Raw genomic sequence first — 24,903 nt, 5'->3', positions numbered from 1 at the left:
GTTTGCATCAGGATACACCTGTGTGAATAAGGAAGTGTGTCTGCTCCCTTTAGTGTAGTCATGGCATGAGCGGTCAGGGTCACACTGCTTGCTCTTGAAGGCATTTTAGGTTTTGAGAACCCTGCTGGCACGGGCCCAGGCTCTGGTGAACGAACACTATGGTAAGATGTTCAGATCTCTTGCTATGATGAAAGACTTACCCCCTAATGGGAGTGCTGCCCACAGACAGCTCCTAGCATCAGGTTCCCTCAAACATTGCCTCAACCAAAGCATCATTTTGTCCAAGTCAAGTTCTCATCAAGAATGACCCATAACCAACGACTGTTTGCCATGAACTAGAAAGGCCCTGCTCTCTCACCTCCACTCAGGGAAGCTGTGACATGTCCTTCAGATCTTCCCAAGGGTTGACTGAGTCTTTTGCCAACACTGCCTTAAAGTTTGATTTTTTCCTCTTGCTTCCTCACTTTCTCTTCCACAAGCATTGATCCTAAGAGCCCCTCCTGCCTGCTGATCTCCATCTTAGAGTTTGTTTCTCAGGTGCATCAACCTATAACACACATAATGGATTGGAAGTGTCCCACCATTTAATGAGTAAGAATATAGAGGGAGAGCCCACTGACAGCAAGACAAGATCTCAGCTTTCTACCCTCATTTTAGCTTTTTGAGAAGAGAAATGTGATGCAGAGACCATATGTGATATAAACAGAGCAAACTCATTCAGGTAGGTGCCTGTACTTTTCTAGTCACAGTAAATCCTATAAAGCCCACACTGAGTAGGAAGGAATAAACATTTATTGAGCAACTATTAAGTTCGAGGCATGTTATCCATATTATTTTATTCTGTCTTTACAGTTCCTCCAAAAAGGCTAATATGCTCAGAGAGTTAAGGCGGCTTACCAAATATCACACCATTAATAAGTTAGTTAGAAGCGATAGGACTTGGACTACTGCAAAGGATATATGGATATAGGTTTTTAGCTCTTAAAAATAGGGACAAAGATTTAACTTAAATTTCTCCTGTCTGCATGACTCTTAAATACAAGATTTTAAAAAGATTTATACTCTGATTAAAGTGGAGACCAGTGTTGCCAAGTTTGCGTTTCAATGCCATGTTGGAATCTCCTACCAACTCAGTTAGCTGCAGAGAAAAAGAATTCCTTTGCTCTTTGTGATTTATATACTCAACAGAACAAGACCTTTGCAGTCAAACATTATCACTTTCTGATGATGGCAACACATTATCTAACAAAAGCTGCTACTATTGGTACATATCAAGTAATGTTGTAGAATACAAGATTTTGGTAATTGAAGAAGAAAATAAAAGAAGACATTAAATCACATCTTTTTTTTTTTTTAGATCAGTATATCACTTCTTTGGCTCCTTTTGTCAAAGACCACCACTCACGTTCCCCCATAAGCTATTTAAACTCCCATGAAAGCCTGTTTAATTTACGGCCCAGAGAAATGTGTTAAGTATCAGAGAACTGTGCCAATGGACTGCTTAACTGGGATTTTGTTAACTGATCTGAAATTTTCTGGGGCTTTTACAAGTTTTAAAATTTCAGACTGAATTTGTACATGTTTTATGAGAGCCAGAAAAATCAAAGTGAAGGGGACCAGAGAGACCTTCAGAGTGAAGGTCTCTTTCTCATGTAGACAGTTTAATCGCTTCATGTGAAACAACACCATGCTTTGCACCACTGGAAGGCTGCTGTTGGAATCCTGCAAAACTGGCTCTCTGTGATTAACTTGAGCAAAGCTCACATTCAGCAAACTGTAAGAAGGGACAATAGGTCACTGTTCGCAAAATTAAAAAGAAAAAATCCTTTTCCCTAGATAGGCCTCTATTCCGGTGGCGTTCATATCTTAAGTAATGTCAGGCCCTTATGGAGAATTCCGTCTTGCTGATTTTTTTTCAACTTCCTTCCAGCCTCTGCACTGGAGGAAATGAAATACCTGTCCTTGCAATCTTTATGTCCTGCATAAACAAGTGTCAGAAAAATTGTCAAAACCCACAAAATGCCAATTTTTCTAATATCAGGAATTTTTGTCCTTCTCATCCAAAGCTTTGAATTCTTCTAATAGTAACATTGACTTGTGAAACTGCAAAGGTCTTTGATTAAAGTGGCTGAAAGTGATGAACAATGATCATGATCATTTATTAAACATACACTCACCTTTACTATAGGCCAGTTATTAATTTATGCAATTGACACATACATTATCTCAATAGCCCTAAAGGAATATTCAGAGAGGGTAAATAAAAAGCAATACAACTACTGTGTAGTCCCATGCCTGACTCACTGTGATGTTAACCATTAACAGTACAACCTTGTCTGAGTGAAGCTAGAAGACAAGTGGTGACCTCTTTCCTCTCTCCCATTTCCAGAAATGTTATTTCTAGTCCTTCCACAAGGTAAGAGAAGACGAGGAGCTTGATACACTCATCGTTTATCTTACAATGACTTTGAGAGCACTGAGCCTGGCAAAATTCTGGCACACAGCGGGCATGGTGCTTATTGTCTTGTGAACTTATTTGATAGACACATACACATGCATTGCAAATTATATATAACCTATATATAAATTATACATACACATATAAAAACACACACAAAATTCTGTAACAAGGAAATAATATCTAAGCATTGATGGAGAAGATACAAAAATGTTTTCAATGGAGGAATTTAGAAAGGGAATTTATTAAGGAAATTCTGCCAAGATATTTATGCTCTGTCAATAGTTGGAAGGTATATATTTTGATACTATTGTACAAATGAGGAGGCTGAGGATAAAGTTAAGTACCTGGCACATGGCCACATGGATATTAAAAAGCTAATCATCTAAATGAAAGCATCTCCTCCGATTCTCAAACTGTCAACTTTCTTATCGTAACAACTTCACCATTTCCGGCTGATTTCCAACAGCTGTTTTTGTTATTGTTCTCAATGTTGTTTTCATTTCCTGCTCTCCTTTTACATAGAGATATTTTCAGAAAAAAAATCTGCCTTTCAGCCAAGATCAATTTGTCCTACTTTAATTCTTACCAAATGATATAATACAGGGTCAACTCTGGCAATGGTCGCCAAACTTTGCTAACATCAAAATCGCCCAGGAATCTGGAAAGACATACTCATGGTGTGTTCCTATCCCCAGACATTCTGATTTAATTAGTATGAGCTATGATGTGGGAATCCAGGTGTCCAAAAACTCCCCATGTGATTCTAATATGCAGCAAAATTTGGGAACCTTGTTCTATGCATTTTTTAGTCTTCTTTTGGGCTGAAGTCTGAAAATCTCAGGTCATGCCATTGGGCAATATTATTTCCGCTTTATTTCAGTTATTTGTGGATCTCCAGGACCCTTTCCTCATTCCTTGAAGATATTAGTAATGGTCAGTCCAAAAAGACTTCTGCCATAATTCTTGGTGGTTTTCCTATCTAGGTAGACAATCCTTTCATTATCTTGTCCTTTCTGATTCTTGCCTCCTTCCTTGAATTGTGGTTGTCCTTTCCTCACCCTGGGCCAATCATACTCTCCACGCACTTTACCAATAACTGCACTGTTCCCCAAGTTCAATTTCAAGAGCACCTCTCTCTAGCCACCACATCCTATCTTTTAAGATCATTTATTTTTCTCCCCGACTCCAATAATTCAGTACTCAACTTTGTTTGCACCTGTCTTTGGATCTCCAATTTTTCTACTACTTCTTCACTGTCTCTTACCCATCTCATAATCTTACTTCCTTCCTCTCCAGCTTGGATTCTAGAATTTATCAATATTATTACTCCCTTACACACACTCTCTCACCCTTTTTTCCTCTCCGTAGTGGTCCTCTGTCAAAATTCCAATCCTGGTTAAATACCACTCTGTATCTAGTTTTCATATGCACCAAAGGAGGAGAACAGAGCTGAGGGGGAAAAAAAGCATTCAACCCTGCTGACTGGTCTCATTATAAAATGATGATCATTAACTTCAAGTAGGCCCTTAGTGCTGCTGGGCAAGTCTATTCATTTCCCTAATTCGTTCACTTACCATTTCCCTAGCCCTTCATTCTGAGCTGATGACCTAGATTCTTACTCTGTTGAAAACTAGGACTCAAATGGTGAGAAAAGTCCACATGGGTCTACCACAAAACCTATCACGCCATTGTTTTTGGATGCTTCTGTACTTGATCTTCCCTCCAGTTCTAGGGATGAAACTTCTGCACTCTTGTGTTAGGCTGCCTCTCCACAAGCACACTGAATTCCACTGCTCTCACTTAAGGACTTCCCTCAGGTTACATGCCTTTTTTAGAGATCATTTCCATTAATATACAAACACACTATAATAGTTCCTCTTTTAAGAAGAATAATCTCTTAACTCCCTCTAGTAACTGCTTCATTTCTATGAGTGAATTTACTGGAAATCTTCTCACAATATTACCTGTCATCACTGTCTCCATTTGCTGCACAGCCACACTATTTTCCCTGAATATCCTCTTTTTATCATGAGCCCACTCCAACTGAGCTATTGTCCCCATACTGAAACAACTTTTTACGTGGTCTTACATGACCTCCACACTTCTAAATCAGAAGGCCAACTCCTAGTCCTTATCTTGACCTCAGCAGCCTTTGAGAAGCCATAGAGTGAGTTATGAGTTCATCATCACCTGCTGCTCTAGGAACTGCTTCCAATGTCTTCACATTGCCTACTGAAATAAGTTTCTTTTCTTTCTTTTATTTCTGTAAACCTCTATTTCTGATTTGTTGACCTAAAAATAAAAGGCCTGGAAAGGAAAGAAAGAAAGAAAGAAAGAGAAAGAAAGAGAGAAAAAGAAAGAAAGAAGAAAAGGGAAGTGAAGGAAAGGACAAAAGAAAAGAAAGAAAACTCATTTTTGATTCCTTCCAATACAACCTGCTATTCCTCTAGTGGGTCCCCTCTCAGTAAATTACACCTTATTCCTTTCACTTGCTTGGAACAAAAGACTTAAGAGTCATTTGCTGTTGTTTTTCTTTCACATCCTGCATCCAGTCTGTCGGCTAACCCTGTTGGCTACTGTAGATATGTGTCTTGAGTCCATGTACTTATTACCATCTTTACCACCACTACCCTGGTCCAAGCCACCATTGTCACTCCTCTGGGCTGGTGCAAATAGCATTCCAAATGACTCGATGTTCCCACCACCATTTCCCTACAGTTTCCTCTCCACCTGCAGTGGGAGGATTCCTTTTAAAACATGAGACACATCAGGGTTCCTGGGTGGCTCATTTAAGCATCTGACTTCAGCTCAGGTCATGACCTCAGGGTCCTGGGATGGAGTCCCGCATCAAGCTCTTCACTGGGCTCCCTGCTCCATGGGTAGTCTGCTTCTCCCTCTGCCCCTTCCCCAGCTCATGCTCTCTCTCTCTCTCTCTCTCAAATAAATAAATAGATAAAGTCTTTAAAAGATATACATAAGACACATCATGTCACTCTTCTGCTCTGTACCTCCCAGTCATTTATTGTCCCACTTAGACTAAAAGCAAAGTCACTATCTGTCTTGTTTTGTTAAGTTTTTATTTAAATTATAGTTAGTTAATAGAGTGCACTATTGGTTTCAGGAGTGGAATTTAGGATTTGTAACTTACCTCTAAGACACAGAATCTGCATGGATCCTTATAGAGATATTATAGTGGCAGAATGCTCCAAATACAATCAGAATCCCACTACCATAAAACGCTCACGCTGGGAGCTCAAAAAGTAGATGAAAAGCATATGATCCTCAGCAATCCACCCTACTGTCCTATGTCCACGGTCACTGTCTGATGGTGGTGATTGCTTCTAAACACATGTTCAGGCTAAAGTATCAGTGCCTGTAATTTACTCAAAGTTTACTTTTTCACTCTCACAAAATTTTCAGTTTTCTAGCTTATCCTGAAACTGAAGTAAAATTTCTTTCCTGAAGTTACTTAATCTCTCATGTGTTCCTAAACTATATCTTTAAAAGCATCCTCCTGCTGTACCTTACAGACATTGTTCTAAGAAGATATCAAAATTTCTTATTTCCCTAATTATCTTAGAAAATACAGGAAGTTTTCAGACTGCAGTGAGTTCCCAAACACAAAATGCTTCTGCACTCAACACCTTCCAGGAACCACTCTGCTGCCATCACAAGTTAGAGATTTTTAATGTGCTACTAGATTATTGTTCTGATAACAAAATAAGAATTGAGAAAAACCCTCTTCCACGATAATGGGCAATGTTTGCTTCAAAATTGTTGATCAAAGGTCAAGTAAGTAAACCGAGAAAATTATCCAAACTAATTCAATTTCTTTCTCATCTCAAGATGGTGTCCAGCACAGGGAACTTTGGGAAGTAAGACTACTCTTCTTGCACTTACTCGAACATAAAAACTCTCTGTCTCCCTAGGCCTTGAATTATCACCTTGTACTTTTCTAAAAACAAAAGTGCATTCAGTTTACAATGCATATTTCTAAAGGAAAATAAACACATTTTATTCAGATGTTTGTGAAACTAAACACGGACACCATCATCCAAGGAGCAGACTTTATGGGAAAAAAAAAGAGAAAAGATGGTTCTGGGATAGTTCAAATCCCAAAGGAAGAGAAAGACACATATCACTTAGCAAGATTTCCCACCAGAAGCAGGGACACATGCATTTGAGACAACGAAAAACTGAATGAAACCCAAAAACAATAGACAGATAAGAAGGTTTAGATGAGTGAAAACTATTTTTTGTTGTTTATATTATAATGTCACAACTAGATTTTAGGGCAATTTCCCAGTGGTAAGTTTTTAAAGTTCATTCAAGTATAAAAGTTGTTCAAGGTATTTATAAACATTGGCTTGATAGGAAAAACCAGAGTGTTAAAAAGTCTCAGATTAAAATTTTTGCTTGAGATGTATTGATGAGAGAAAAATTCATGTCTGTATTCTAAGGAAAAGTAACAGATGAGTAAAAGAGTTGTAAGAGCTACTTCGAAAATTCTCTTCCTAAAATGTTCTTTACAAGTGTAGGTTACCACTGGCTAACACTTGCACACTTGGTGTATGGGGCAGCCTGGCGGTTAATTCACTTCCAGCAAGATAAGAGTTTTAGTCTGACTTGAAAGAAAGAATGTACTGAATGCTGTTATGTTTTCTGTTGGTATACTTTCTCAAATAATATTAAGTTTTAATGCAATTCTACACAAAATCCCAAATAGATTATTTTAACTTGGCAAATAATTTTAAATTTCCATAAGATCAAATGGGCAAGAAAAAACAATGTTTTTGTAAAGATAAAAACAGTAAAATGAGAGGGGGCACTTGAGTGGCTCAAGTTGGTCAAGGTTAAGCAACCGACTTTTGATTTTAGCTCAGGTCAAATCTCAGGGTTATGAGATTGAGCCCAAAGCCAGGCTCCAAGCTGGGCATGGAGCATGCTTAGGATTCTCTCTCTCCCTCTACCCCTCCCCCTTCTCTTCCTCTGTCTCCCTCCCCTCTAAAACAACAACAACAACAACAAAATCAAAAGATAGTCATATGAGGAACTTGTCTTACCAGATGTTAAAATTTATTATAAAGCTATAATAATCAACACTGTGGAGGTAAAATAAGAAAAAAACAGACCAATGAAATAGAATAAAGAGCTCCAAAATAGTTATAAAAAACTGGTATATGACACATATGTGATCATTAAGAAAATATGTTATATGCATCAAAATATACTACAAATAAGAAAATGTATAAGTAGGAAAAATATTCAGTAAATGGTTCTAGAAAATTGATCAATTATTATTTGAGGGGAAAAAACAAGTAATTCTAAGTACATAAGTTAAACTGTAAAACTTCAAAGCAGAAAAATCTGTGTGAGGAGAGAATGTAAATAAATATTTTCAATGCTTTGTATGGAAAACTCACAAAGAAAAAAGTTATTTAATTCTATTTTTTGCCAAAACAATCAAGAAATGCCACATCAGAATTAAAAGGTACACACTAAGATGGAAAAATAAATATGAATCCAACAAATATGGATGCAGATAATGTCCTTAATATTTAATGAGTTCTTATGAACCTAAGTGTATTATGGTACATATCAAATTGAAAAAGAATCACAAATGGAGAGTACACAAAAGAAAACATTCAAATGTCTACTAAATATAGGAAATAGATAATATCCCTAATAACTGAAGACTGTAATTTAAAATAATAAAAATTTGTTTCTAAATTTTAAAAATATTAAAATTTATAAATAAATTTAAATATATATATATATACATACACACACACACACACACACACACACTCAACAATAATACTGACAGCTGAAAAAATGGAAGGAAAGAGCACTATGATAGATTGTTGGAATTATAAGTTGGTAAAAGTTTTCCAGGAGAAAAATACAGATATTTATCAGAATATTTTTTAAATATAGTCAAAACTGAAACAATTTAAATCTCCATCAGTAAGTAAATGGTTGAATAAATGATGGCTGGCAAGACTGTGCATTTGGATAATATTTCATAGCAAAAAGATCATGATAGGTTATTTTTAAAAGTATCAAAATCATATGCAATATGATCACAGTTTGTTCACACACACGTTTTCAAAGGAAAAGATCCCAGAAAAATAAAATTTTTTTTTTGCAATTTTTTGAGTACTTCGGATTTGCTTTATTATCTTGGTATGTCCCAGAATATTCACAAGGGGTATGTATTGTTATTTTTAGAAATTATTATTTAAAGTAACACGTATTTGCAGCCACCAGGCAGATGATGTCGGGACTTGACCAGAATCATATGAGCTAATCTGTGTCCTCAAGGAGCATCTAGTTTCACTCCATACAAGCGCATATTTCTCATAAGAGAAAATCCAAACCCATATGCCAGGGTAGATCAAATATCAAAATAGGGAATCATTTGTCTTCTCAAATTCAGAGGCACTGGGAGTCTAAAGTCAGGGAAGAGTACATGAGGTGGGTTCTGAAGGAAGATAGGGATTTGTCTAATGAGAAAAAATAAGTGATAAAGACTTGAAAAGAGACGGTCAGGACTGGCCGTGACAATATATCTCATATTCTCTATCTTTTCAATGGTTACTTTAAAGTTGTTAGGTATCTGGAAAACCAACAGAAATATACCACTAACATATCAAATCCAGCGTTTGACGACTTTCATTTTCTAACAGAGATCCTATAATAGCTCGTCTCTTTAAGAAAGACAAAACTCGTCTTTAAAACTGACAAGTGAGTTATTTAAATGGAGGAGCATTCTAGAATTTGTTCACAATTGTAGATGGGGAACAAGTTTGGCATTGTGACTACATCTAAATTCCTTGGAGACAATGCAGCTATCCACTCCTAAAAAGTGGCTGTGGAGAGCAGGACTCATATATGTGCTACGCAGGAAAGACAGAACTTTCCCATGACCTAAAGAGACTCTGCAAAATGACCACAGATGGTTTATACCAGGAAAGCTGGAAAAATTATATGAAGTCCTGTGAAAAATCTTAGTTTGGAAAAAAATAAGAGGAAACAAATAAATAAGAGGTCACCAGCAGCCTCCAAATTAAAAGAGGTCTCTCTGAATCAGCCTCTCTGAGATTTTAACATATGGACTTTCAAATCACAGAGGTCTGGAGAGAAGATGAGAACCAAAGTGAGTTCCAAATCCCTGAGTTTTATTATCCCATTGTTACACACTAAAGAAATTTATGAGAACCTTGCCCATAAATGTTTTTAGTGTACTAAAGCAATGTATGTTCTCACCGGAACTTTTTATAAAGAAGTAGTACAGTGTGCCAGGAAGGGCACTGAGTGAATGGTTCATAATCAGAACTCTGGGTACCTTGATAATTATCCTAGGGAAATGTCATCTCATCCTTTTTTTGTTTTCATTCTCAGCAATGTGAAGACCATGTTTAAAAGGAGAGTAACGACAGTCCAAATCCGGCCGGGAAGACTGGGGCTCAGTAGCACTATTCAGGAAATTCCAGTTGAATTCATAAAAAGTCTAAAAAGAGTGAAATATCCTATACACCACCAGGGAAAAGCCTTATGGTCTCCAGAGCCATAAATTCTACAACATTAGAGCTAGAAACCTTTGGGCCTGATCCCTTCGTTTTACCTGAAAGCTTCATTTTATCTGACACTGATGAATGAGATCTAAAGACAGGCTTGAGGTAAACAGTACTTTATTTAAAAGGTAAATAATAGTGTGAGGTAAATGATATCTGTAAAAAGATACGTACTTTTACAGATGTAAAAGCTCAAGGCACCAGAGAAATTCAGTGTCTTGTCAGAAGTGAGACAGCTGAGTGCCAGAGCTAGGAGTTGAATGTGGGGCTGGCTGCCCATTCCAGCACCATCTTTTTTTTTTTTTTTTTTTTTTGTAAAAGAATGAATGTTCTATTCTTTAGTGCTTATTAGAATACATAATAAGTCACACAATCAGTGATTCATTATGTCACTCACAGGGAGGAAAGTATCAAGTATTTCTCTTGTACAACTGGTTGTGAACAGGGGAGCACCACGTTCTTAAAGAATTTGCTCTACCTTTTTTAACAGGAAGGAGCTGGTGGGACCCAGCTGGGGCTAAGAATGGCTAAGTACATCCCAAATAAGTGCTAAGAAAAATCTATCTACTGTCATAAAAATGAAAAATAAGTAGGCTGAATTACCCATCTGAAAGATAGTTTGGAAACTGAAACACAAGCAAATAACAACTTATTAGAAAAATTCACGTTAACATTCTTTTAAAATCTCACTGAGATGTTTTGTATAATTGAAGATGCAACCTCAAGACATCAACGCCTTTTACTTTTATGCGAAATGTTGGTATGGAAGCAATGACACTTTTTTTTTCACTCACCATTAATGAGAGAACAATAAATCATGGTTTTGCATAAACAAAGATTTTTAAGAGGCTGTCATTAAGAGAGCTCACGATGGGGTTAGCTGGGCTCAGCTGAGTCTTGGTCCTGAAACTTACTGGCTATGTGACATGTTATCTTAGTCATTGCTCTATGGTGAATGCCTAGCAAAGGGTCTGACACTTAATAAACTGGTAATAAAAATTTATTGAATTTTTAGTCCTTAGTTCGTTTTTCCAGAAAATGGGACTTGGTGCCTCTCTCTCTCTCTGTCATACACACACACACACACACACACACACACACACTCAAGACTTTGCTTAGAAGATAATGTAGCATATCATTTCTTGTTTTTTCTCTCTTTTCTTGGTTATTTCTGAGAACAGTTTCTTCACCTTTGATGGTGATGTTTGTAGAACAACAATATTAAAGTATGTCATGAATAGTTTAACCACAGGTTTGATGGGCACAAATAAATTCACATTTTAAAGTCTAAAATAACTGATTACTTTGATCACATTAGATAAAGTATTTTAGTCCACTTTGTGCTCTATGGACGTATCTGATTAGAATGTCTTTGTCTAACATTTATTTTTCTGAAGGAAGCAAAAGAAGCTGAGAACTATTTAGATGGTATATCAGATGACCAAAGAAACACAAAGTTCCTTCAATAGGCTTTGATACCTATTCTTCTGAGCACTGGCAGTATTAATAAAAATTTAAAATCATACAAGAAGAAAGTTAAAGCACCCCAAACACCGAAATGTATAACAGATATGATGCCCTGAGGAAAGCAGAAGACAGGAAACAGAGAAAGTTCTATTTAGTGGATGATGAATTACCCTTAAGGCTTTTGACCTCCTACTTTAAATTTGTATTTTCTTTTGACTGTAAGCCCAGTTATAACTAGACTATTAGATTCCCCTTTAGCAATACAGACAAAAAGAATTTAATTAACGTCCTAGGATGATTTAGCACAAATGATTTTACCTTCCTCCATTCTACTTTCCTCATGTTTAACTGAGACTGTTAGAATAAATTATTCCTAAAGCCCTTTTTTTGCTGGAAAACACTGTGAATTATCCGGTTAATAACAAAAATACGATCCAGAAGATGAACTGTGTTATACTCATTTCATGTTTTAGTTCATTTATTCAATAATAATGGTCAGTAGTTATTGAACCAAGAACTTTTCTGACACTTCATACATGTAAACACTTTTAATCTTTCCAATACCACTATGAGATAAGTACCATTACAATTCCAATTTCAGTAATGAAAAAAGAAAAACACAGTGACCACAAAGCTTGTGGTCAGGCAGTGTAGCCAGAGTTCAAACCCAGGCTATGTGGCTCAGACCCCATGTGTTGGAGCACTCTGCAATCCGGCTCGGATCTGCTCGGCAGGGAGCCGGCTTCCTCCTCTCTCTCTCTCTGCCTGCCTCTCTGCCTACTTGTGATCTCTGTCAAATAAATAAATAAAATCTTTAAAAAACAAAAACAAAAACAAAAAAACTATGAGTATTGGTTTTTTAAAACCAATTAATTAAAATGTAATTATTCTGACCAAGGCTATCATAAAATATGGAATAGATGAAGGTAAAAAAATGTGCAAATGGTAAGCTAAGTATACCTTTAATATTAAATAATTGTGTATGTGTGTGGGTGTATATGAATTATTAAGATAACTAGGTCAACTAAAATTGTGACCTCTTATCAACAATTCCTGAAGCAAAAAAATAGACAGTAAGGTTTTAGGTATCTATGTAGGTTGTTAAGCTTGTATGTACTTAATAAGACAATTCTTAAGATCTAATTTAGATTAAATCAAAACATGTGGTGAACTTACTATGTAACAGTGAACAGCTTCTGACATTATGACAAAGGACATAATGATATGAAAGAATGAGAATGATGGCATTTCCTTGAGGGAAAATTCTACCAGAAAATTGAAGAGCTGCCTAATCTCTCTTTACCACCTCCATGGTGGGTAATGACTCCGCTGCTGATGGTTAGAGACCGCGAGTGACAGAACTAATGAAAATTCGTTGGTGATGACAGGGGTTATGCGCCTCCGTTCCACCATTTCCAAAAGGGGAAAAACATTTCCACTGGGAAAAACATGTAAAAAGCACACAATCAACCAAATAAACTATGAAATACTAACCACAGTCACTGTTCATAACTGTAAAAATCATGATTAAAGGAATTAAGATAAAAAAGAAAACATTAGCAATACTGAGTCCAAATTATCTGCTTCTTTTCTTGACATTTCAGTAATGCAACATCTATCATTATCTTAATGAATGTGTACAATACGCAAACAGCATGTGAACTCAATTACTACTAATAAATGCCTTCAAAGAATATGCTATCAACTACAATTTCTCACAATGCACTCTCCTGGGTTATTTCCTTCTGTCTGACATCCCAAAAGGGGTAATAGAAAATACCAGAGAGCAAACAGTATGATTCCATTTACATGATGTATAAAAAAGGCAAAATTAATCTGTATTATTTGAAGTCAGAATTGGTTTAGAAGGATGGCAAAAAATGGGAGGGGGCATAGAAGAAACTTCTAAATTTCTTGTAATGTTCTTTTTCTTGACCTAGTTGCTGATTACTGGATGTGCTTAATTCATAAAGTTGTCATAATAAATACATATTTGGTATGTAGGCTATACTTTAAAGGTTTTTTTAAAAATATAAAATCCTTTTTTAAATTTTTTAAAAAATTATAAGGAGAAACTGGGTGGCTTAGTCAGTTAAGCGTCCAATTCTTGGTTTCCGCTCAGGTCATGATCTCATGGTCATGAGATTGAGCCCTGCCTCCAGATTCTCTCTCTCTCTCTCTCTCTCTCCCTCCCTCCCCCATCCTCTGCTGTATCTCTAAAATAAGTGAATAAATAAAATCCTTTAAAAATTTTTAAAGTTTTTTAAAAACAAATTACATTCATATGTACCAGCAAAATTCAGAAAATATAATTTTAAAAAGATTTTCACATCTATTAGACTGATTAACTAAAAAAAAAAAAAATTGACCATACCATGTGCTGCTGAGGATGTGAAGCACCTGAAACTTAAGCATTGCAGCTGGGAATAAAAAAATAGTACAGTTGGGCAATTTCTTATAAAGTCTCACACATACTATGACCCAACAAGTATATATACTAAGAAAATAAAAACTTACATTTAGATAAAAACCTGTGCGCAAATGCTTATAGCATTACTCATTATCTCCCAAACTGGAAGCAACCAAAATATCCCTCAAGGAGTGAAGGCATAAGCAAGTCTGTGGTACATCTATACAATGAACTACTTCTCAGTAATAAAAAGGAACACACAATTGATACACACAAGGATATGGATAAACCCCAAATGCATCATGCTAGGTGAGAAAAGTCAGTCTCAAAAGATTCCATATGATGACTACATTTATATGACGTTCTGGAGAAGGCAAAATTATAGGGATGAAGAAGAGATCAATTAGGTCCCAGGAATATGGAGATAATTTACTACAAAGGGCAGCATGAAGGAAACTTTTTGGGCAATTGATATGGCTCTGTGTCATGAGTGTGGTGATGGTTACACAAATCTATGCATATGTTAAAATTCATGTAACTATGCATCAAAGAAAATTAAAGTTTACTGTGTATAAACTGAAGAATTAAAATTGGGAAAGAAATCTTACTAGTTTCAACAAAGATATCAAGGGCATTAGAATAAATATAACAAAAAAGAAGCCAGTCTGTTAGAGAAAAAAATAAATTTTGGATTGAAAGACAGAGAATATCTAAATTAATGGACAGATTTACTAAATGATTCAGAAGAGTGATAAAGATGGTAGATGTCACCAAATTGATCTGAAGAATTGATACTTTTCTAAAAAACACCAGTGTTTGGGTTTTGTTGGTTTTTTTTTTTAGTTACTTGACCAAAATGATTCTAAAATTTATATGGCAGAGAAATGGGCCAAAAATAGCCAACCAGCTTTTTGAATAAGATGAATATGGTAAATAGACCCATTCTACCTGAAAATAAAACTTACTATGAAGCTATGGTTACTAAAACTGACTTGGTACATTGTTAAATAAACAGACCAATGGAATAATAATAACAATAATAATATCCCAAACAGATCTCACACATATAAACTTTAATGATCAGAAAATGGATTGAATATTAGAGGAGAAAACACAGATATCCAATAAATGTAAGGATCATTAATAGTCATGAGAACCAAAGGACCTAGAATAAATAAAACTACTCTGCAAAAGAAGAACAAAGTTAGAAGACTTATATTACCAGACTACAAATCTTACTTAAAGCTACATTAATCAAGAAAGTATTATATTGCTGTAAAGACAGACAAATAGATTTGAGCACCTAAGTGGCTCAGCCCGTTGGGTGTGGGACTCTTGATTGGCTCAGGTCATGATTTCAGGATGGGGAGATAAAACCCCACATTGGGCTCCATGCTGGACATGGAGCCTACTTAAGATTCTCTCTCTCTTTCTCCCTCTGCCCCTGCCCCTTCTCACATGCTTTCTCTCACTTTCTCTCTCGAAGAAAAAGGAATTAAAGAAATAAAAAAAAATTTAAAAGTTTGACAGATCAATGGAACAAAATAGGGTCCAGAAATAGATGCACACACAAATATGACCAATTGATTTATTTTTAAAGATTTTTACTTATTTATTTGACAGACAGAGATCACAAGCAGGCAGAGAGGCAGGCAGAGAGAGAGAGAGGAGGAAGCAGGCTTCCTGGCTGAGCAGAGAGCCCAATGCAGGGCCCGATCCCAGGACCCTGGGATCACGACCTGAGCCGAAGGCAGAGGCTTTAACCCACTGAGCCAGCCACTGGGCCAGGCGCCCCTGACCAATTGATTTTTGACAGAGCTGAAAAAGCAAGTTAGTGGAGAAAGCAGAGTTTTTATATAAAAGGTATAGGAATAATTGGAATCCGTATGCAAAAAAAGAAACTTTTAAGTCTTATTTTTACATTTTATACAAAAATTAACTCCAAATGGATCATAGACCTAAATATAAAACCTAAAACTATAATCTTTTAGGAAAAAAAATGTAGGATAAAGTTTTGTGACTTTAAGTTAAGCACTAGCTTATTTATATATGACACCATATGTATAATACATGGAACAAATTGATAAACTGGACTTTATCAAAATTAAAAACTTCTATTCTTTAAAAGATCCTCTTGATAGAATGAAAATACAAGCCACAGACTAGGAAAGAATATTTGCAAATTATATAGAGGACTTGTCTCCACATATTAACAACTTTAAAAACTCAATGATAAGAATACAAAAAAAAAAAACAATAAAAATATGGACAAAGTATTTAAACATTTTACCAAATAAAATATACAGATGGCGCATAAAAAGATTCTCAACTTCCCTGTCCATTAGGGACAAGGAGATTAAAACCACAATGAGATACCAACACACATCCATTAAAATATCTTAAATTTTTAAAAACTTATGCAAATGAGGGTCTCCTAAATCAGCTGGGCTACCATAACAAAATACCATAGATTAGGTGGCTTAAACAATAGGAATTTATTTTCTCACAGTTCTGGAGGCTGGGAAGTTCAAGATCAATATACAGACTGATTTGGTTCTCGGTGAGAGCTCTCTCCTGGCTTGCAGAAGGCTGTTTCTTGCTCTGTCCACACTTGGCCTTTTCTCTCCCTTCCTCTTCTCAAAAGGCTACTAATCCCATCATGAGGGCCCCATCCTTAAGATCTAATTTATCCTAGTTACTCCTAAAGGCCCCATCTCAAATACCATCACATGAGCTGTTAGGACTTCAACATACAAATTTTGGGGGGACAAATCCCCATAAGAGAGGAGATTATACAAGGTGTGGTCCACCAAGAAGGGCAGGGAGTCCTGGAGCTAGAAGAGTTCTGTCTAGAGTATATCCTTTAGATATGTATAGATTATTTTATGTCAAAAGAAAATATCAATGTAAAAAAATGAGGGGGCTTATTTTCTAGGGAAAGAAGATAAGATTTATCATCACATTTTTGAAGTAATGCTTTGTGCTGGGAAAAAAATAGAGCAACATTTAAGATTCTGAAAGTGAACATAAAACCCATTGTTTATATATTCTTTCTTTCAGTTATAAAGGGCATAGGCAAACTTTTATCAATATGCAAGAACTCAGGGAATACAGTTTCTCTCCTCTTCCTTAGGCACCTACTACAAAATGTACTTTACACAACCAAAGTGAGTAGAAAATTATCAATATGAAGACTGATGATGAGTATTGAGGATATAGTTACTTGAAGAACTAACACTAAGTGAGGAATAAAGGAAGAGTGTATACTGTATAATACCTCTGTATTTAAGCAAGGGAGTGAAGTTATAAAAAATTGGATATGACGTGTAGAACATATTAAAAAAAAACTGCAATGGTTCCCAGTCATTTTAAATCATGGTGGTTTTTAGTATGATTATTTTAAGACTAATGTTTGTAACATGGAATAAAGTAATAGAGCAAATACGAAAAATTTTAATTTTGTATCTGCTGTGTTCGTGAGAACCAGGGTTCTTGAAGTAGGAGAAAGCAGTTACAGCTTAAGTACAAACAAAGAGAACCCATGCTTACTTGGTCCATTAATTTATAACGAAGGAGCCAAGAATATACAATGGAGAAAAGACCGTCTCTTTAATAAGTGGTGTTGGGAAAACTGGATAGCTACATGCAAAAGGGAGGTGGGAGGGAACCACTCTTACACCATACACAAGTATCAACTCAAAATGGATTAAAGACTTAAAAATAAGACCTGAAAGCATAAAACTGGAAGAAAGCATAAGTGGTAAATCTTCCTGATAGGAGTCCTGGGTAGTCGGGTCCTTTCCACTGAGTTAGTTAGCTCCTCAAAGGAAGTGACATTCAGCCTTCGCTTCACTCAGTGACAACAGTCTCAGCTCCTCTTTTCCTGGGAAGAAACTCTTGTTCTGGGGAGGAGGAGAGGCAGTATCTGTACATCTTCCTAAAAAAAGATTTTCAGGCTGTAGGCAAGCTAAACCTCAATTTACAGAGAAAAAGGGCATCTGGCTGGCTCAGTTGGTAAAGCGTGTGACTCTTGATCTGGGGGTCATGAGTTTGAGTTCCACACTGGGCATAGAGATTATTTTAAAAATAAATAAATAAATAAATAAGTAGCAAAAAATAAATTTCAAGGGAAAAAAAAATCTCTAACTCTGCAAAGACGAAGTTCAACCAGTACATACAATCTATAGGACCAAACGGAAATGCTTATGCCTCAATCTGAAGGTACTGCCCTTTGGTTCCTTTGCTGGATGTCAGAGCTTCTCTGGGAATAATGGGCAGGGTGATCATCCTCTATCTGCCTTGGAAACTTCTGGGCAAAAGGGAAGATCTATCACAAAGGCAAATTCCTGCATCGCCACTGAAGATAAAAAATAATCACTACTCCCCAGATGGAAAGTTTTCCAGCTTCACCACATTCAGGTCCAGGAGCAAGGAAGCGTTCGATACTTTAGAACAAGGCAACCCGACACTTTCGCTAAACAAACACAATTTGGTCACATAGGTTTGCCAAACTGCCATGTGGTTTTTGAGTTCCTAATACCTGGAGTGTCCCTAAGCAGAGTTTTAAAACAGAAGTTATTTCTTTGAAATGCCAAGATTCCATGGGAACATTATCCTCTATTTCAAAAATAAAGCTGAAAGCTCTTCAGAAATAAAGCATCAATGAGCCGGGGCAGGAATTGTAGGGAGCGTGGAGGCTTTCGCCTGCCTTTAGAAACCTGTGCTGTTCCAGAAAGTGAGGGCTATGAAGCTAGATTCACGGCTCACAGAAATATGTGACAGAGTCCGAAGCTCTTTAGTAGGGACAAATATTCAAGGGCTGCCAAGGACACAGGCTTTTGGAAAAACTCCTATATTTAAGTAGGCTCCCAAGTCCCTCTGACCACCTAGTAGAACAGAACATTTCAAAGCACTTACCTATTAATTACCTTATTGAATCTTCACTAAATTATTCTAATGTTTAGCATGGTTCCCTGTTCACTTAAGGAAAGAAACTTAATTTCGTTAACCCCATCTGTTTTTCTTCCTCCCTCCTCCTATTTCACAAATTCAGTCCACCGATGACGATACTGATGGTGGGCTGAGGTACTCAGATGCCCACGGACATTTTAAAGGCTGTGATGGGCATGAGAACAGCAAATTCGTTTCCTTGTTAGATTGCCATTAGGAAAATTCCAAACCAAAGGGAGACACAGAAGCCAATGTTTACAGAGTGAACTTCTGAGAGCAACAAACAAGTCAGAGCTTTGCCTCTTGGCAATGCAAGCTAGAATCCCATAAACTCTTATCCTGGAGGCAGACTGAGAAAAAAAAGAGAACACTTCTTTGTTGCATATGCGTAGCACTCCCCAGGCCGTATAACTCAGTGAATCCCCATGTGGGCATTATTATCCCCATTTTATATATGAGGATAAAAAACATGCCTGATCCGTGACTCTAGTATGGGAAAGTACACATAGCAAAGCCAGACCTATAGATTATAATTTTAAAAGTTATTGTATCTCACCAATAAAACCCATGTTGCATGATTTGTACCCACATCCTGGGTCACTAAAGAAGCCCTGAAAATTACTCTTCTCTGAGGCAGCTAAAATCATATCAACGAATCATCCCAAGCTATTGAAAAGGGTCCAGATAAACTTCACCAACTAAAAATACAATGGACAAAATCCCCATCCATTTCAAGCTATTTCCCTCTGTTTTAAATTCTGAGTGTGCATGTTTGGTTATAAAACAGTCTTATCAAGACAAATTTAAAGTATGTCATAGCAGTCTTTTGGCTAAGCACAAGTATAAGGTTTCTCTCTTTCTCTTTCTTTCTTTCTTTCTTTCTTTCTTTCTTTCTTTCTTTCTTTCTTTCTTTTCTTTCTTTCTTCTTTCTCTCTATTCCTTTATTTCTTCCTCTCTTTTCTTTCTTTCAATCTTTTAATAGCTATTTTTAAGAAAAGAAAAAAGAAAAGTTACACAGCAAATTTTGCTTCCCAAACTGAAACATGTACTTCTGAATCCAGGATCGTTGAACAAGAAAATTTTTCTTGGGGAAAATATCCAAGAACAAAAATATGCCATGTTTAGGCAAACTGAATAAGGAAGATAATGATTAAGTGGAATAGAGACAAGGGTCATGCAAGGTCCCACTTCACCTCTGAATAACCTCACTCTCTCCTCCCTAATGGAGTCATGCCTGGGGTGTGACAGGCTTGTTTTGACAAGTGACTCCTGAAGTCATTTACATACAACATACACCAACCCCCAAAAGACCACCCCCCACACACAGTTTTATATACACTTCTCATACATACAATCCAAGGAAGTGTTTTATTACTTATTAGAGGCACTTATTATTTAAGGGCCTTTCAACTCCCATGCAAGATCATGTTATTTACTGGTGCTTGCCTCAATGGACATCTTCCCACCCTTTTTTGCACTAGGGAACTAAGACTCAAGTGTGCTGATTTGTCTAAGGAAATACAGTGAGAACTTTTAGCCATTGCTTTTTACCTAGAGCTGTTGATTGATTCATTTCTAGAATAACAGTAAGCAGGAGAATGATGATAAGGGAAAAGGAGGTGGAGGGGAGAGAGGAAAAGAGAGAGGAAAAGCAGGGAGAGGGAAAGGGAAAGATGTTGATGAACGGGTTGTTGCTGCCATCTGGTGACAATGTTGCAAAAATACAGGCGAAAATATTCTAAGAGGTCAAAATAGTTTGGGAAATGCATTTTTCTATAAAAAATAAAAAAGAAATGTTGAATTCGAAAGTGATTAGTAAGTGTTACTTATTTAACCCAGACCAGTTGGAATTTGAGGTGTTCTAACTCACATTATTTTTCTTAATATCTGGGAACACAAAGGTGTTCTGAATTTTCAGGCCTAAGAACCATAGAAAAGGTGTAATGAGACTCTGCCCCCAAACCTTTTAATCCAGGAGAACAAAAAGGAGACAGATATACTATGTAAAGGGTGTAGTTTCAAACCTCAACACCTGTTTACATCTATCGGGTTCTTACAGTATATTTCCCAGGAAGTTATCAATGTGATAAAATTAGGCAAAATCCAGGACACCATTGTTTGAACGGTGTAGACCTCTGAGGGGGATCCCACATTCACTGTTATTCTAGCTAAACATTCAAAAACTCTATCATACATCAAGCAATGTAGTCTCCCCCTACACAGTGTGCTAAACTCTATACAGGAAATCAAATTTCATAATATAAATGCAGTTTGCTCATTTCTGTCTTCAAGTCTTTGTATTGTCTTTCCTTTCTACCCGTCCCAGGCAACTAGCTGGGTCCTTGCCAAACTTCAAAATCTGACCACCTTAAAAATGTTTCTCAAAGATTATCTACACATGGTTCTGATCACTAAATATTCATTTTGCTTTTTAGGTGTCAGGCACTGTTTCAAACATTTTTTACATATATTAATATTTCCAAATCCTCAGGAAAACTTGAGGAATTATTATCTCTATTTAAGAATTGACAAATCTTGCTCAGAGCAGTAAATAATTAAAGCAAGTGTACACAGGGAGTGTGTGGAGAAACCAGGTTCTGAAGCAAGCTCAGTGGAATGTTAAGATTCAACTCATGCTCTCCTTGTAAGACCCTACCAGCCTGTTAGCAGACCTGCACATACCCCGTACATGCACACACGTGTACACACACACACACAAACAGCTTTGTATGACTGATACAACTACACATTTGTGTTTAAATAATAACAGTATATATGTTTAGTCAGAATATATACATGTATGCTCCTATGTCACTTTCCTGTGCAGTTGGATCAATTTCCCTCAGTAGGGCACGAACCATTAGAAATAATACCTGACATTTCCTTTAGTAACTCTACAGAGCCTGCAATAGCAAGTGGTATGGTCTCTTGGTGAAGACTGTGGAATCTTAAGTCAAACGGCATTCTACCACACACCAACTCCATGGTAGTAAAAAAGATAATTGATTTTAGACCCTCTGTTTTGTAACTCTGAAATGTTGATAGGGCTTCTTGAAAACGAAGTGAAAGATCCATGAAAAGATTTTAACTGACATTATGCTTGTTACATGTTAATCAATAAAAGATAGTTCTTATTATTTCTGTTCCTTCTATACACTGGAGATTCAAGTCAGATTGTTGATAATCTGTTTCCAGCAATAGTCATGCTCTCGTGAAAGGAAAAAAAAAAAAAGAGCTCTTCTGTACTAGATAACTCTGAACAGCAACGCTGGAATGACAGGACAGGGCTCTTTCTGTGGGCTATAAATCATGGAGGATCTAGATAGAGCATCTTTAGATATTCAAAAGGCAGAGAATAACATCCTCCTAGGTTTCCCATCTTGGCAGTGACCACATGGGAAGTTCTAAATGTGAAAGTGGCAGCTTTGTCAGTTTTCTCATGCTCCCTGCCCATCTCCTGTAAGTCACAGTAATAAGTCACAGTAATTACTCAGTTCCTCTCAACTCCAGCTTTTTCTATGACTCTTCACTCACATACAAACACAGAAAGGAATTGCAGCACAAAAACTATCAAACCACATAAACCCCAGAAATTATATCCAGATGGCACTTTATACTCTCTGCTTTCTAGTTTTTGTCAGGGAGGTAGAATGACAATCACTGAGTGAGAATTCTTGTATTTCAAAAAACAAAAACAAAAAAACCCACTTTAAATGATTTTTTTTTTAGGGAACAGAGCAATTATTCCTCATTTTAGGAAATGGCAAAAATATTCCTAAATTTAAAAGGAGCAATTATTCCTCATTTTAAGAAATGGCAAAAATATTCCTAAATTAGTGCTTAAAGGGTGGCATTTTGTAAAATACAAAATTTCTTGAACTACAGTCCTGCTGCCATGGGCACTTGAGAATCCCATCCCTGCCATGAACATGGCAAGGGTTACACACCTCAGAGACTACCCACCGAAATTAGAAAAGAAATACAAAACCCTTTAACCTTTAATCCAGCCTAACTCTTGGAAATAAATACCAGAGATACACTATCAAAAACAAACAAAAACCCTGAAACTAATAATATACTATATGTCAACTAACTCAAATTTAAATAAAATCCAAAAAAGTAAAAAAAAAAAAATGCATTTGCCACGATTATTCATTGCAACATTGTTTACAATATCAAACTACCAGAGGCGCCTGGGTGTCTTGTCGATTAAGCATCTGCCTTCCATTCAGGTCAGGGTCCTGGGACGGAGCCCCAGCCCCACAATGGGCTCTCTACTCAGTAGAGAACCTGCTTCTCCCTCTCTGTCTACTGCTCCTCTGTTTGCTCTCTCATGCTCTCTCTCTATCAAATAAATAAATAAAATCTTTTAAAAAATTTACATATATATATGTAATAGAGAGTGGAAGAAAACAGGAATAGAAGCTCGTCTTCTCTAAATATTGCTTATTTAAATATCGCTTATTTGGGGCACTTAGTGGAGCATGTGACTCTTGATCTCCACATCAGGAGATCAAGTTTGGCCTATAGTTTACTTTAAAAAAATAAATTAAGTGTAGCTTATTCTATTAATTGGAGTTGTGAACTATATGAATTCTTTAATTCAAATATTTCACATGTACATAAATTATTCTTATATTAGGCATTTGAATATGTTTAAGTTAATTTCAAACACAGTAATCTTTCTGTACATTTTTAATGGCATATAGTCTATAGACCAAAAAAATTTTGGAAAAAAAATACCACTTTGTTTTACTAATTTACATTATTGGTGGTAGTGCTGATTTTGTCATTCTGAGAGTATCCAGGGTATCCCAGAGGATAAAATAAATGAGTAAGTAATGAGTAAGTACATTTGTGCCATTGACAAATAGGAATTTCAGTATGAAAAAGATGAAACGTAAGTTTAAGTTTGATGAAACAAAATTAAAGTCCATCTCCCTGAATATTAATAGAAAATTAAGTAATAACTAAGTACATTGTGCCATTGACAAACAGGAATTTCAGTATGAAAAAGATGAAACATTAAGTTTAAGGTTGATGAAACAAAATTGAAGTCCATCTCCTTGAATATTAATAGAAAATACCAGTGCAAACCTAAGATGAATTTTATCTTTAAAAAAAGGATTTAGGGGGTCCCTGGGTGGCTCAGTGGGTTAGGGCCTCTGCCCCCTGCTCGGGTCATAATCCCCGGGGTCCTGGGATAGAGCCCTGCATTAGGCTCTCTGCTCAGCGGGGAGCCTGCTTCCCCCTCTCTCTGCCTGCTTCTCTGCCTACTTGTGATCTCTGTCTGTCAAATAAATAAATAAAATCTTAAAAAAAAAAAAAAAAGATTTAACCTTTCCTCAGCTATCCCTAAGGTGTTCAGCCCTTCTGTGGAAGCTAGGACGGTTTTTGGTGAGGCTCTCATTTCTTCTGGTGACTAGCTCCCCACCTCCACGGGGACTAGCACCCCATGGGACACAGCACTCACCTGCACCACAGCCTCTGTCTGGGGGCTTGCCTGCATCTGCTCAGCCCTCATCTTCCAGGATAATGAGGTGATGGTCACTGAGGATAAGATCAATGCCCTCATTAATGCAGCAGATGTAAATGTTGAACCTTTCTGGCCAGGCTTGCCTGCAAAGGGTCTGGCCAATGTCAACATTGGCAGCCTCATCTGCAAGGGAGATGCTGGTAAAGCCACCCCAGCAGCTGGTGCTGCCCAGCAGCAGGTCCTGCTCCCTCCACCAGGGCTTCTCAGGCTGAGGAGAAGGAATTAGAAGCAAAGAAAGGAGAATCAGAGGAGTCTGATGAGGATGTGCACTTTGGTCTTTGACTAAACCTCTTTTGTAACCTGTCAGTAAAAAGCTGAACTCTTGGAATTCAAGAAACAAAACAGATAAACATAGGGAAAGGGAAGGAAAACTACAATGAGATAAAAATGGAGAGGGAAGCAAACAATAAAAGACTCTTAACTATAGGGATTAAACAGGGTTGCTATAGGAGAGGGGGATGGGGGATGGGGTAACAGGGTGATGCACATTAAGGAAGTCACG

At 36.8% G+C, this 24,903-nt stretch overlaps 1 protein-coding gene across 1 annotated transcript in view; it reads left to right on the top strand.

The window, feature by feature from the left end:
* Window positions 1-24,683, top strand: part of LOC125106936 (60S acidic ribosomal protein P1-like) — a 30,454-nt gene extending 5,771 nt beyond the window's left edge. Inside the window, 2 exon segments of the mRNA XM_047741513.1 lie at window positions 24,292-24,565; window positions 24,568-24,683. Of these exon segments, the coding sequence (XP_047597469.1) occupies window positions 24,292-24,565; window positions 24,568-24,683 (390 nt within the window).
* The last annotated feature ends 220 nt before the right edge of the window (window positions 24,684-24,903 follow it).

Source organism: Lutra lutra, chromosome 8, assembly GCF_902655055.1.
Source record: "Lutra lutra chromosome 8, mLutLut1.2, whole genome shotgun sequence".
In the NCBI taxonomy this organism is placed as follows: Eukaryota; Metazoa; Chordata; class Mammalia; order Carnivora; family Mustelidae; genus Lutra; species Lutra lutra.
Note: the sequence above shows the minus strand (reverse complement) of the source record. Positions and strands in the feature narration are given on the sequence as shown.